The sequence below is a fragment of the Xyrauchen texanus genome, chromosome 1, assembly GCF_025860055.1.
Source record: "Xyrauchen texanus isolate HMW12.3.18 chromosome 1, RBS_HiC_50CHRs, whole genome shotgun sequence".
NCBI lineage: Eukaryota > Metazoa > Chordata > Actinopteri > Cypriniformes > Catostomidae > Xyrauchen > Xyrauchen texanus.
Genome location: NC_068276.1, coordinates 51,132,523 through 51,148,203, shown reverse-complemented (window position 1 = coordinate 51,148,203; position 15,681 = coordinate 51,132,523). Strand labels below are relative to the sequence as shown.

Here is a 15,681-nt window from a genome sequence, read left to right as displayed (position 1 = left end):
TTTGGTAAGAGTGGCATTCAAATGCAGAACCAAAACTATAGCAGTCTAACTCCTCAAACAAGCTTCTTGGTTAATTCACACTTGTGTTATTCAACATAAGCCTTTTTTCTCTTCATATGCCCCAACATGTTATGTAGAATTACACTACAAACCGGGTAAACGCAGTTGCTAATTTTACAGACCATTGAGTAACATTTGGTCAATGTTTATCCACACATATAATCTCCACGGCATGAGAACGTTTTTCAACATTGTCAAGCAACATCAATCATGTTTTAAAACATGAAATAGAATAGCAGGGCACAGTTATTTTTCACAGTAATCAGTGAAAGGCAACCCCTAACACTTTCTGAAGCTACCCTTTATAATTTTCCATTGCAACAAATAAAACAGCATTCAAAATATATATATATTGTTTGTTTGTTTTTTTTTTTTAAATATGCACATTCTTAACAATGGGAAATATGTTTTAAAAAACGAGGTATACCAAACACAAAGACACCAAAAAGTTTGAAAAATCTCAACAAGTGAAGGTGAAAAAGACTACCCTTCCCACACTCTGCAAACCCCTTTCATTTTCCCACCACTGCACTGAAATATGAACGAGGGCTGAAGTGAATGGTTCGGAGAGGAGTTAAACCACATATTGTTTTGTGTGCAGGCGGGCAGCAGCTCTTTGGGAAACCACAACCAGCACACCACTACCTGAATCTCAGTGACAGTCCCACACACATAGCCCACACTCAACCACCATATAAATACCACACAACACTGCAACAAAACTACACAACATAGGAATGTATATGCAGTCCTTCAGACCATAGTGTGCAATGGTGTGTGTTGCAGAACAAAAATGTAATTTGTGTGAGTTTTCGCATTATGTGGTGTAGTAATGTAATCAAATAACTCCCAAATCCATTTAAAGTGTTCCTTTTTTAACAAAACATCAGATGACATATACTTAGCAGTCGGTTTTTCACATTACAGCTTGCTAACAGCAATATCCAGGAGTCTAATAAACTTATTTCTAAATGTCCATAAGCACACAATAACTCGCACCAAAAATTATGCACACACACTGAAATACGCATTGGACAATATATAGATCTGCTATAAACTTAATGACCAAAGGAAATGACAATTTAAGTTTTTTTTTTTTAACCACAAGAAATTATTTGAAAAATAATTTCAAAGCTATTCCTGTCATAATAATAATAATAAAAAATGTTTAAAATTTTGTTAGATAACTCATTTGTTCCCCAGCAATATAATATTAAAATCAATCATCTCCTTAAACAAGTAGCCTATTTTGAAATTTAAAAACATTATAAATAAAATATCACACTGATAAGTTGCCATTATATTAGTAGTTAAGCAAATGCATTTCTTATTATCATCATGTTTAAGGATGTCATTAAACCCATTATCGCATCGATTTTTATTTTTAAAAGTTTAAATGTCCAGCACAATATTTGCACGAGGTTGTGGGCCGCACAGACTCGCGCTCTCTCCTGTATTCACCATATCTCAGTCAATCACTCTCTCATGCCAAGTAAAATATAAACAGTAAAATTGTGTCAGCCAAACCAGGCGGACTCTGTCCAACCGCTGAATCAACCTTATCATTGTTTTCATCTTAATTTACTGTGTGAGAGAGGAGCTCCCAGCTCAAACTGAGGCAAGTTTCCTCAAAACTGAGGGAAACGAACGATTCAAACGCACTGTCTTTACATTTACGTTTGAAATAGCGTTTAGATGAACAATGACACATCTCCCCGGAATTAAGATCTATCCTGGTCGTTCGGCTCATAAATCTTTGCTTTGTTTAATCAAGCCGTTGATTTAGATCTTAATTTGACCGCAAAGTAAACTGGCTAATTTGAGAATGCCATAAAAAAGTAGCAACAAGCTTTTGAGTAAACGTTGGTCTACTGAACCAAACTTGTTCAGCAATTATTCAGATGAACGTCTTTCACTACACACATGTGATCTGCCGGGAGAGACGCTCAGTGAGCTCAGTACATTCTCTCACACTACTAATAATCAACCCTGAAGTTAACAGAGTCCGCCATTCTGTTTTTAATGCAAACTTTCAAGAAAGCGCTCATCGAGCTTTATGGTTGCATTTAATTCGCAATAGATGTTAAAATACGATGTTAAATTTAAAAGAAAAAAATAAGAAACTTTCAATAAATGTGCACTGAATGCATAGCCTACAGCAATTGTACAAGTAATCAAAAACACAGTGGAAAAATGTGCAAATAAATAGTATAAGAAATTGCCTATTCAGAGATACAAAAAAATACAGAATAATATAAAATAGGCTACCTGTGTTAGACAAATCGGCGAATACATCATGACCTTGTTCGCCGGAGTAAATTGATCGCGCGGTTATCGAAGTCCTGAAGGATCTCGCAGATGATTGATATTATCGGTTCATTCTTCAGAGCTCGTGCCCCACCGTGCACGTCTGAGTAAGACCTGATAGCCTCATTCAAAAAAACCACGGTGTTATCCGGCAGTGGAGAAGAACTGGAGATTCCACACTCAGCATTTAAACGATCCCAGCGGCTATTTAAGAGCACTAACGATTATAAACGGAGTGAATCTAGACGCATCCACAGCGAGTGCGATGCGCTGAACGCGCAGCTGAAAGGGAAGCGCTGCCGGAATTTGTGAGATAAGTTTTAAAGAGGAACCTTGAAAAAATATCACACGTGCAATATGAAAACTTGAAGTCGGCTCATTTCTGATCCTATGTTTGCTTTTCAAACTTGATATAATATGAGCCGGTAACACCCTCTAGTCTGCTGGAGCCTAACACATCAGTTTGAAGAATTTCCCCCCCTTTAATTACACAGTCACACTCCTCCTCTTCCAGCAAGCGCATATGCCATATCTCCAGCCCACCTCGACAGCACCTCCAACCATGACATTGACAAAGATTTAAGCAATTTCCCTCTTTTTATCCAAGAGTCGTTATATTACGGCAGACATGTAAAACTATGTCAATACGACGTAGCACAGCCTGCGAGAAGCTTAAATTCTGCACTTTTATAAATAAACGACATAAGGATTGTTTTGCTGGGTCCTTCAATTACAATTTAAACAGATTTAGAACGTTCAAATATGTTTGCAATGAAGAAAAAATGCACAATGATTATTCATATTTTTCCATTTGCATATGTATTTATTTTTCCAATTGACTTTGAAATGTTAGGCTATAGGCTGCATCGTCTTCATAAAGACGCAGTTCATATGTAGCCAACAATACTCTGCTTTTATTATCAGATAATTTCACTACAGGCAAAAATGATCTGCATGATATGAAGAATGCTATTTCAGACATGTATCCCGAATTATAATAGGTAGGCTATCCATCTGATATGCCTAGTTTGTCTTAAGTTTACTTACAAGAAACAAATACGTTCAGGCTTAGACAAATTGCGTTACCCATAAAGCCTTTTGTATTACATCACACACTTGGAAATGTAGCTCTAAAAAACACAAAAGCACGGTTTATTAATGATGCGAATGCATATGTGCGCCTGCAGCTTTTACTGTGCAATAGAACTTAAAAAATTAACAAGCTGAAGGAACTGCACGGTGCACGGTTGCGTCACGTGTCCCAGTAAGAGATGTGCACAGGGATGGTTGTTTGCTGGACAGATAATGATTCCCACGTTACATTAACATCTTGTATCAAAGTCAAAGCCCGTCCAACTCTGAAGTCCGCAAGAGTTTAATTACGACTTTATGAAGGGACGCTCTATCAGCGTTGCTAGAACGTTATAAGAATGTTACTTCTAGCGCTGCACAACAAAGTCCAACTACGTTCTTATTAAAATAATGATTCGATTTGTGGACGCGAACATTCGGCAACTCTTACACGCCTTTACTGGCGTTAACGTCTTTGTATGATTTGTGCACAATGCATTATTTCTCTGATTTAAATGTTAATCAATGTCATAAAAGTTAGTCGATGCAAGTGTTATTACGTATATAAAACAATCCCAGATAGTGTGAAATGGTGACATGAGTAAATATCAACACGAGGTATTCACGCTACTGCCCCGTGCCAGAAGTGCACTGCTATTCAATAGGGGGGGAATAGTTTTAAGCTACACATGATGCATGCCAAGAGCGGATACACACTTCTGACACAATGATATGACCCATATAGGGCGGCTGCCAATACATGACATAAACAATCTAACATATAGGCTACTATCGTTTTTCTAAAGTGCCAAGTTTGAAAGTGTCTCGATTAGTTAAAACATGGAACTGGCTACTGCGCTAAAGACAGTGCTGAAGTTACATGCGCGCAACACAGTAACTCCAGAAAGAGATTCACAAATGTTAGTAAGACAGTGTTTTCCAGCATACCGTACCATCGCACTGTATTGCATGAAACTGAAGGGGGTTCCTGGACGCCGGTTGAAACTGAAGCCGGTACCTTCACATGTCTCAAGTTCAAAAATTTGTGCTTTTTAATTTTTTTCCCTCTCACTCTCTCTCTCTCTTCTTTTCACGCTGTAGTGCTTACAATAATGAACACCGGAAGAGAATTCTTGGCAGACAGGCGGCAAAATCAAGGCAGCGAGCACCTCAGATATTTTTTTTATCTTCCTTCCTCTGCGAGTCAGTCTTTTTGGATAGCTTTTTGGTGGTGGAGTTGAACGCGGTCCAGAATAGGCTGAGTTTTTGGAAGTGGGTAGGTCTGCGCCTTTACTCTCTCTGTCTGTCGTCGTTGTTGCTGCTCGCAGCAGCCAAACGTAGCTGCGCATTTGGAATTACATCCTCGTTTCTGATTGGCTTGCGCACTGGCGGAGCTACGCTCTGCGTTCAATGTCTTAGGCCCCTCACTTCCGCTCGGCAGGCAGTGTCACTATTTGCATATTACCACTGACCAAGTCACATCAAAGCGAGACCGGCCGAAATTGAGACTAGTGGCTGAATATAGGTCAAATTCCTTTGTGCATTTTGGTCTAGGGGATTAAAAATGGTTCCGTGTGGATAATTTCCTTGAAAAGAGTGATAGCAATAAAACAAAAAATAAAATTAAGGATGATGATAATAACGGTGCTCCTCCTTCCTTTTCGTAATGTTGTTTGTTTGTTGTTGTTATATATATATATATATATATATATATATATATATATATATATATATGTATGTATGTATTTATGTATGTATGTGTGTGTGTGGGCTACTATATAATTATTATCATTAGAATATATATTACCATAATATTATATATTATGATAATATATATATACATGTGTGTGTGTGTGTGTGTGTGTGTGTGTGTGTGTGTGTGTGTGTGTGTGTGTGTGTGTGTGTGTGTGTGTGTGTGAGCGTGTATTTATCACTTTGTGGGGACCAAATGTCCCCATAAGGATAGTAAAACCGAAATTTTTGACCTTGTGGGGACATTTTGTCGGTCCCCATGAGGAAAACCGCTTATAAATCATACTAAATTATGTTTTTTGAAAATATAAAAATGCAGAAAGTCTGTGAGGGTTAGGTTTAGGGTTAGGGGATAGAATATATAGTTTGTACAGTATAAAAACCATTATTTCTATGGAAAGTCCCCATAAAACTTGGAAACACAACAGTGTGTGTGTGTGTGTGTGTGTGTGTGTGTGTGTGTGTGTGTAAGCTACTATATAGTTATTATTATTAGGATATATATTATTGTATTGTATATTATGATAAGCTATTTTATATATATATATATATATATATATATATATATATATATATATATATATATATATATATATATATAATACATATAATTATGATTATTTAAAAAAAAAAAGATTTGTCAGATGTTAAAGAGAAAGAGACCACTGTTAGAGAGCACAATGATGGCATTGGTCCAAACCAGCACACCACCGTTTTAAAGCCACACAGACACATGAGTCCAACAACATAAAAATCAAACGCGAATTAATATGAACATATTTACAAATTCGTGTTTTGACCGATTGCTGAATTAGCAACTGTGGTCACTAAACCAGACACTATCATAAACAAACAACGAGATACATGAGAGTAATAAAACTGTATGTATAGGTATTATAATGTCAGCTACAAATAAATAATACAAATAAAATAATTAAAATCAAAATCCTTTTCGCAAACATCTTGAATTTTTATGTATTTTTGAATGTATTTATTTGTTTGGCTATATTGGCAATGCCACGTGAATTCTTTTCAGTGATATAGCATGTTAATATAATTTATTTTAATTTACAAAATAGGCCTAATTTACAAAGTAGCCTACTTTGTCTTTCATTTGGGTCGGTGTTACAAAATCAGTCGACGAAATGTGTGTATTCATTCCTTGTATGATTTAACCACACCATTGCATCCGATACACTTTTTTTATTATTATTAATATTTTTACTATTTTCACCTACACGGAAAAGTGGTCCGTTTCGGACACCCACACAAAGACGCAAGTGTCATTTGTGGCACATTTTTGCTCTGCACGACACAAGTTACCACCTCGAAAAGTTAATTTTAGCTGTTATTCTGTCTTTAATCGTGAACAAAAAAAGAGAACGAAATAGGCTATAAAAAAAGACGCACTTCAGTTAGTCAAGACAAATGACATGGGCTGTATGGAACCCAGAGTTATTCGGGTTTACATTCTCACACTTGTAAAAACAAACACACGGCTTGTTGAAGCTTTATATCGAGTAGGTGGAGTGTGATACGAAATGAAGCGAAAGCGCTCCAAATTCTTCAACGTAAACTTTGGCAAGATCAGCAACGAGAGGAGGACAGGGAATCATTAACAGCGCAAGTATTTGGAGGCAATAACACAGAGATAGATCAATGTTCTGGAGATTTTTAATTATGTTCCTTTTGGCTGTCAAGTATTAGGCTACATGCGTTTGGATATGTGTCGCTTGTGCGCAGAGAGCTTCAGTACTCCGATGTAAGTTCTCATTTTAATACAGTAGCCTCTCAACGCATTTAACGCTACACTTTCCTAGTCTTTTTACCTGAACGTTGTGAATGTATAGCGGGTACATCTGCAGGCTGATCCAAAGCGATGTTTCGTTTCCAAATTCTCTAGATATTATTCAGAAGATTCTTATCGTTGCTGTTTTAGCCCATAATGCGAAGAAGAGACAGAACTAATAAAAACAGCACCTTTCCTCAAGTCCAACAACTGGATTATTTTTTCACCGACATCAATATTTGTATTTGTAGTTTTTTTTTTTTTAAATATAGTTGCTGTGTCGTGCAATTTAACTGGTGAATAGTGCATGCCAAAATGTTTTTTTTTTTTTTTATGTATTTAATGGAAAAGAATGAATGTATAACAATAAATGCTGCTTTTGAATAAATGCTCCCACACATTCAAATGATGGACAATAACGGCACACTGCTATCCTATAGGCTATAGGGGTTTGAAGATAACCTAAATCTCGTAATGTCATGCAATAAGATCTGTTACATGCTTATTACGTCATGTTTTCCTTCTTCTGCTTCTTCTTCTTCTTCTTCTTCTTCTTCTTTCTTCTTCTTCTTCTTCTTCTTCTTCTTCTTCTTCTTCTTCTTCTTCTTCCACATATCTTAAAAGTGTTTGTCCTATACTATAAGGCAACTGATAACAGCCTATAGGCCATATTTTCCGAAGCCTATGTACAAAGGCTCTGTCACGAATTAGTAGGATTTCAAATTAATTTGATTATTATTAATTCATGGTACTTTGAGTGCTTCAAATTTGTTATGAGCCTAATTTTTCTAAATGACAATTCAGTACACTAAATGCTCTACAAAATAGTGAACAATAAATGTATTTTGTTTTTATAAAAATAATATAAAGATGTCTAGGTCATTATTCAAAGCAGCCTGGCATAATGACGAAAAACACATGTATTGTTTTTTGTTTGCTTCGTTAAGTTGCTTATAAAGCCAAGTATTATGTGTTCACAGCATTTTTTTTGTTTGTTTGTTTGTTTATTAGATATGCATTGTATCTTCATTCTGAAAGCAACTGCATAATGATACACATCTGCACTTTTCATCTGAACATGAAATTGATGAAAATAAATGTTGCTCAAGACATGAAGTGAATACTATAATTTTCCCATTTCAGCAGGAAATTATGTTATTTTTTTTTTCAGTGAATGATATGAATGACATCCTTTGGAGAAAAAAAAAACGTATTTTGTGCTAATCAGATGGCTTTTTGGATTGAGGCAATCATTTTACAAAACATTTGACATATATCCTATAAGAAGTGGACGTTGCCTTATAATTCGAAAGCATGTGCTGTTAACAGTTCAGCAGTTATCAGATAACGATTACAGTCATCCTTTTTTGCTCATCTGTAATTGTAAAACACGGAAAGGGGTATCTTGTCGAATGGATGATAGGCATATTTTTTATTTATGTTGAAAGAACTGTCATTTTCAAGTTATCTTATAATATAATAATTGGTCTCTGCTTGTAAGTGGACTGACATGTATATATATATTTTATTATTTATATATAAAAAAATTATATATATATATATATATATATATATATATATATATATATATATATATATATATATATATATATATATATATATATATGTATATATATATATATATTTAAAAAAACATTTTTGGGCACAATTAACTTTCATTTTGTACCACCAAGCCATTGCCACAAAAAAGAAAGAAAAATATGTTGGCATTCAGCTGGCTGCGAGTGCAAGCAGTTTGGTAGGCCTACTAATATGTTTATCAAATCAGAGTTTGGAGGTGGGGAGGTATTCGAATAATAACACATTCAGAAGGCGCATTTTGATCTGCAACCCGTTCTAACATAAGAATGCTTGTGCGAGAAGAACTATGACCTCACAAGGGAGCACACGCCAGTGACCTCATTCTGCACTGTACGCCATCACTTTAGAATCTTCTATTTACATAGGGCTTCCAATAACATTTGTTTTGTTTTCAATTTTGCAGGCGTATTAACCTATTAATCGGTTTAGTTTTTTTAAACTTTATATACTTTAACGTATACTTTAACAATATATAAATAGAAATACATTGACAAGTTTTCACAAAACTGTCATGACATAACAATAGCGAAGCTGTTCGGAGATTATTGCCTAATTTGTAATTGAGTTCCTCATAAACTATTTAATATTATAATAGGCCTATAACCAACATAACATTTGTGTCTACATATCTTTAAAGTAGCTAAAATTATTGTGTCGTAAATTAAAATATTTGGGTTGGAGTTGTGCGCGTGTTAATGCTACCCATCAGCTTGTATGGCTCGCCGTGATCGTATAGTGGTTAGTACTCTGCGTTGTGGCCGCAGCAACCCCGGTTCGAATCCGGGTCACGGCACGATGCAAAGTAGACTATCGAGTTGAAGCGTTTGATTTTTGCTGTTCTTTAATTGAACGTGCCAGACAATGAAAAAGTTACGAATTTTCAGGTCGAATACGTTAGTTAGTTATTTATTAAAGTAGAACACGTATTACTGAGATTGAAGGTGTTGTTCACTATTTAAGTCGTCAACCTTTATTTATAAAGCACGTTTAAAAACAACAGAAGTTGACCCAAAGTGCTTTACAGATCAAACAAACTGACTGAGTAAAATAAAAACAAATTGACGGTGTCTTTCACTTTGAATGTGAGCTTCTATTAAGATATATTTACAACACCGCACCGTTTTGCTCTTTATTGATCCTTTTAGTGACAGTTTGTAAAGAACCACAGAATACCCGTTTGCCAAAAGCTGAATGTTCAGCACATATCAGGTATATAAACATTTTTGTTCACCGAGCAGCGCAGTTTACCATTCAGTCCACAAGGATGCGGTAGTAGTCTTTTTTGACATGAACTGAGGTCTCAGACGCCCGCCGTGATCGTATAGAAGTTAGTAGCCTTGCGTTGTGGCCGCAGCAATATCGGTTCGATTCCGGGTCACCGCAAACTTACAGACGGTGGGGTGCTTCTCTTTTTATGTGACAAGACCAGGTGGTCGTGCTGTAAAAACAGCAATTCAAAGTCAAACGAATATACATCTTTCAAAAGGGGAAAAAATCAGGCTTTAAAGTGTTGCCAGGTGATTTTTGTCATATTTGGTCACTGTTATATAATTTTTATTTTATTTATATATATATATATATATATATATATATATATATATATATATATATATATATATATATATATATATATATATTCAGTTCTACTGTGGTAACAGAGAGGACTACAGAAGCTTAACCAATATGTGTCTGTTTATATATAAGCTAGTTTAAGACATTCACTAATACAAAAGTTCCGATAGTTAAGAACCAGATGATTTAGGCACCAGAGGGCAGCAAACGACTATGTCTAGTCAAACCACTGCCTACAAAGAGATAATTTTGGTAAATTTAGCTAAATTAAATACTGATTAATCTCACAGTTTGATATAACTGCACCTGTAGGAGATTTACTGAGATGGCAGATACCCCTAAAGAGGCTGAATAATGCTTTATAATAGAAATGTTGTGTGAAAACGAATTATAAATTGCCCCAAAACCTTTTTTTCTAGTTTTCACAAACATTATCTGACCTTAAACATTGAAGCTTTGTCTTGCCTGAGCATGTATATGTGCAACAGTGAGTGTTGTCTGATCATTAAGGGGGGGGGGGTTCTTTTATCTTTTCATTTACTGAAATGTAGTGACATGAAATTAAAGTCAGAAACACACATATGTGTGCGACTCTGCACCTGTGGTAATTCTAATTAGACAGGACTGAGACAAAAAAGCTTTTACATGATATAAATGATGTGAGAATGTGAATTAAATGAATTAAATCTGGCCTCTCTGTCTGTCTGTCTGTCTGTAGTGATATGCAATTTAATTTAGAAACACACACACACACACACACACACACACACACACACACACACACACACACACACACACACACACACACACGTGTGTCTTCTTAAAAAAACGTCATTTTATTTTTTAAAAGGTGAGTGAGTTTTCTTATTTCATTCCAATTTTCCATGTAATCCAGTCTTGAAAAAAAAAATCAGTCTCTCCCACACATCAACAAAAACACAAATACATATTTAAACACATGCAGAGGGAGCTCTTCTGCACCTGTTGGCAACCATGAAAGACTCTCCTTGTTCCTCTCTACCACAAACCAGCCATCAAGAACAAGAGCAACAATGAGACACACGCTCAAATAAACAAGGAGAAAGCTTATAGTAAACATGGAATCCTGCCAAAATCACTGTGTCCCATTCACACACATATGCATGCATTGCAAATCCTTCAGCAATGAGAAAGAAGCAGCAGGCCTCCACAGAAGAGCCAGGCAAAATTGCTGTGTACTTGCTTTCTCTCTCTATGTGCGTCTGTCTCCTTTCTCACTTCAATAGGTCTTGATTGACAGGACAAGCATGCACCTATGTTGCATGAAATGTGCATCTCTGCAGGCATTTGTCTGGTCTCAGAACACATGCTCCTGTAACAATGTGCATCTTCATTAGCCACAACATTGGAAGCATCATTGCTTGATATTTGATCTTTTATTTGCCTGAAAGAAGGGGTTTCTTCTATCTTCAAGAAATCCTAAAAAATGGTATGTGGTCACTCACACTAAAAGACTGATTATTAAAGGGAACGCAGAATGATACCTAAAATATCTACAAATAGAATATAATAAATAGTCAAAGAATTTAAAGCATAGATGCACACCAGAGATTAAGAGTTTGAGGGTTTAAATCCAACACTCAATGTGCTGTAGATGTGCAGCTGAATTGAGGGCAATATCTGGGTTGTGACTCTCGTTTTTTTTTTTTTTTTGTCCAGATCTATACAACTTATTCAAAAACACATTACAAATTCAATTTACACAAAATAATTTGTTGACTATGATGAAAATGTTTTCAATTATGGAGTTAAAAGTTATTTTGATAATTATTTCTGGAAGTCAAGTGGAATAATCGATCACAGTAAAATAATAAAATCAATAAATTAAAAAGTTGAAATTCTTACAAAACAAATTAAGAAATGTGCAGAAAAATCTTTTATTATTATTTATATTTTAACAATTCTATTTTTAATATATGGTTATTATTTGTAAAACTTTTGTTGACCAAATAAAAGTAATGTGGTATAACCAACATGTAGGTGGCCTATTTTGTTTGTCATTTTAAAAAAAACATTAAACAGAGAGAACCCCTTTAGACCCTCAAGAAAGTATTTTGTCATAACATTAAATATCTATATTTTGATATTTTTGTTCTGGTCATTTAGTGTAAACTTTTTGATTTTCCTGACTCAAAAATTCATGATATTTACAATAATAATAAAAATACATTAATTATCAATACAAATAATGATAACAATACTATATATATGTATATATATATACGACCCTTGAAAATTGTTTTAAAACTTTTTGGAAATAAAAGATTTAGTGTTAATAATAAGTGTATTCAAGGTGCAAGGCAAGTATATTAATACCTTTTACATGTTTTTATTTTTATTAATTTGTTTGTGAAAGCAACATGGACTCAAAGATTGCATTTCTACAAACTTGACAAATGTTTAAATCTTTTAAAAGATTTCTCAATCTGTTTATCACTTTGGACAACTTAGGTCAATTAAATGCTTGCTAACATCCGACACTCTACTTGACATACAATTTTTAATAATATAGCTAAGGTTTTGCACGTTACACGCATATGATACATACAATATATAGACCTTAAAGGTGCTGTTGGTAGGAGGATAGCACTTAATGGTTTTAATTACAAAATATGAAATGTAATACATTTTTGTGCCCTTAATCTTTTTATTATGTGGTGACCATTTTTTTAATGCAACAAGGTGCTCGAGGCTGTGCCATGTTGTGAATATAGTCACCTAACAATGCACTTCAGCTGTGACTATATTCACAATATAGTGTAAAGGGAGCCAGCTGTTAGATAGCTGTGCAGTGTGTAAACCTCACTCTCCTGACCTCAAGAGGTGCACTGCGACTGACGCTAGAGCCTGTAGCTTTTAGCCTCCTTGTTCGAGTCCCGTTCGGAGCGGGGCGACCAGGACTTGTTACAATGGTGCCGTAACCTGGATGGGAGTGAGGTTTAGGGGGGTGAGTGTAATGGGAGCCAGCTGGTAGATAGATGTGCAGTGTGTAAACCTCACTCTCCTAACCTCAAGAGGTGCACTAGCAACTGACGCTAGAGGCTGTAGCCTTTAGCCTCCTTGTTAGAGCAACGACCTCCAAAACAGGAGACACCGGTTCGAGTCCCGTTCGGAGTGGGGTGACCAGGACTGGTTACAATAGCACAGCCTCGAGTGCTTTAGTGCTAAAGTAAACAATTTTAAATTTTTTATTTCTTTAAATGGTATGCAAAAAATTTCCAGAGAAATGCCTCTGTGACAGCACTAGACTATGTAAACAGCAAACAAAAATGTGATTGCGGGTAAGGAACACCTTCTTTGATCAGCCAATCAGAAGACTTGATGTGCTGTCTGCAGCTGCCTTTCAATTATTGCACGTTCTTATAGTGTAGTAGTTGAAGCGGAACATTTAGCTAATGAGTCCCTGAAAGGGCTTGTCAGCTGTATAAGCAAGCATGAATGAAGGTTTTAACAAAAGGCATGCTAGCAAGTCCTTGCCTTCTTGGTCAAAGATGAACTTTTTTGAATAATTTCATGTGCATGAATGAAAATTTATTGATAATTGACCTTTATTAATAAATCTAATTCATACAAATTTCTGCTCGAACATCAGTTATTATACTGTATTGAAAAAAGTGGCCAGTTTGCATCTAAGCACACCATTCCTCCATACAATACTTCTTGCCCCATACCTTGATGCTTCCCATTTTCCTCTATCAAGTCTCCTTCTTTCTTTTCTTTCTCAACGTCCCTTCATTGACCCCACAACCCTGTTTTGAACAAAGAGGTCTTTTGTTCCCTAATTGCCCTAAGCAGATCTTCGTCAGGCATGGCTACACATCGCTGTAGCAGTTTAAGGAACACCTGGTTGATCATTCTCTTCAAAATTGTCTCCATCTGATCTCTAAAAGATAAGTTAACTGATAGTCAGCATACCCTTTCCTTCATTTATGTCTTTTCACAACTTTAATTCAATGCTCCTCACATGTACATGCGCTACAGTTGCAAGTGGATTATCGTTTCGTCTTGCCCATGTTCCCAAAATTCAACTTGTCTCTCTTTTTTTTTTTTTATTATTATTATTATTAAGCAATTATCAAGATTAAGTAAATCACTTATGATGGAAGTGAATGGGGCCAGTCTATAAACATTAAAATACACACTGTATTAAAAGTATGGCAACAAGACATGAACATTATGTGTATTACCATAATTTTAGTTTGATAAAATCATACCAGAATGTTTATCAGATACTGGGTTTACCGGCATTACGTCATCATGACAACGAACTGGATGATTAACATGAAACTTGTCAGGAAAATGTCCTAGTCTTATTTTACACCACAATCTAAAGAAACAAATAAAACATTTTATTTTGCATATAAAATATTAAGCCTTTTTGGGGCCATTAAGATTTTTTTACTTTGTATCATTATTTTCATGACAGTCAGTACCGCCGCTCCCTATAAACAGACTTCGCAGTCTGCGTAGGGCACCAACTCCCTGGGGGGGGGGGGGCACCATCTTACCCTAGGAGGGCTCCAGAAAGTCCACCGGCTGCCCTTACTCGCACATTATACTTTATTCATGGACCCGAATGCAGTTGCGGAACACAGATGATTGCTTTGCGCTCATATCACACGATGGAGCCTACCTTCAAACCCAGTGCCTCTTTGCTTGACATCATGGGAAAATCAAAAGAAATCAGCCAAGACCTCAAGTCTGGTTCATCCTTGGTAGCAATTTCCAAATGCATGAAGGTACACGTTCATCTGTTCATCATGTATACAAGTATAAACACCATGGGACCATGCAGCCATTATACCGCTCAGGAAGGAGACGCATTCTGTCTCCTAGAGATGGACGTAGTTTGATGCGAAAAGTGCAAATCAATACCAGAACAACAGCAAAGGACCTTGTTAAGATGCTGGAGGAAACAGGTAGACAAGTATCTATATCCACAGTAAAATGAGTCATATAGCAACATAACCTGAAAGGCTGCTCAGCAAGGAAGATGCTCCAAAACTGCCATACAAAAGGCAGACTACAGTTTGCAAGTGCACATGGGGACAAAGATCTTACTAATTGGAGAAATGTCCTCTGATCTGATGAAATAAAAATGTAACTGTTTGGCCATAATGACCATCGTTATGTTTGAAGGAAAAACAGTAAGGCTTGCAAGCCGTAGAACACCATCCCAACCGTGAAGCATGGGGGTGGCAGCATCATGTTGAGGCGGTGCTTTGCTGCAGGAGGGACTGGTGCACTTCACAAAATAGATGACATCATGAGAAAGGAAAATTATGTGGATATATTAAAGCAACATCTCAAGACATCAGCCAGGAAGTTAAAGCTCGTCGCAAATGGGTCTTCCAAATGGACAATGACCTCAAGCATACCTCCAAAGCTGTGGCAAAATGGCTGAAGGACAACAAAGTCAAGGTATTGGATTGGCCATTACAAAGCCCTGACCTCAATCCGATAGAAAATTTGTGGGCAGAATTGAAAAA

General features: G+C 36.0%; 1 protein-coding gene and 1 non-coding gene across 6 annotated transcripts in view; one reads left to right on the top strand and one right to left on the bottom strand.

The window, feature by feature from the left end:
- The window catches only part of LOC127647705 (nuclear factor 1 B-type-like), a 150,592-nt gene that overhangs the window by 116,961 nt on the left and 17,950 nt on the right, over nt 1–15,681 (bottom strand). The window contains exon 1 of one of the 5 annotated variants that reach the window (XM_052132147.1): nt 4,392–4,726. The exons of 3 other annotated variants lie outside the window; for them this stretch is intronic. In XM_052132147.1, the coding sequence (XP_051988107.1) occupies nt 4,392–4,409 (18 nt within the window). In that variant the 5' untranslated portion in view covers nt 4,410–4,726. Of the gene's footprint in view, nt 1–2,328; nt 2,812–4,391; nt 4,727–15,681 lie in introns of those variants that run through there. One more of the 5 variants, XM_052132140.1, reaches the window with a different exon arrangement.
- On the top strand, nt 9,303–9,374 carry trnah-gug (transfer RNA histidin (anticodon GUG)). Its single transcript has one exon. It is a non-coding gene; the product is annotated as a tRNA-His (tRNA).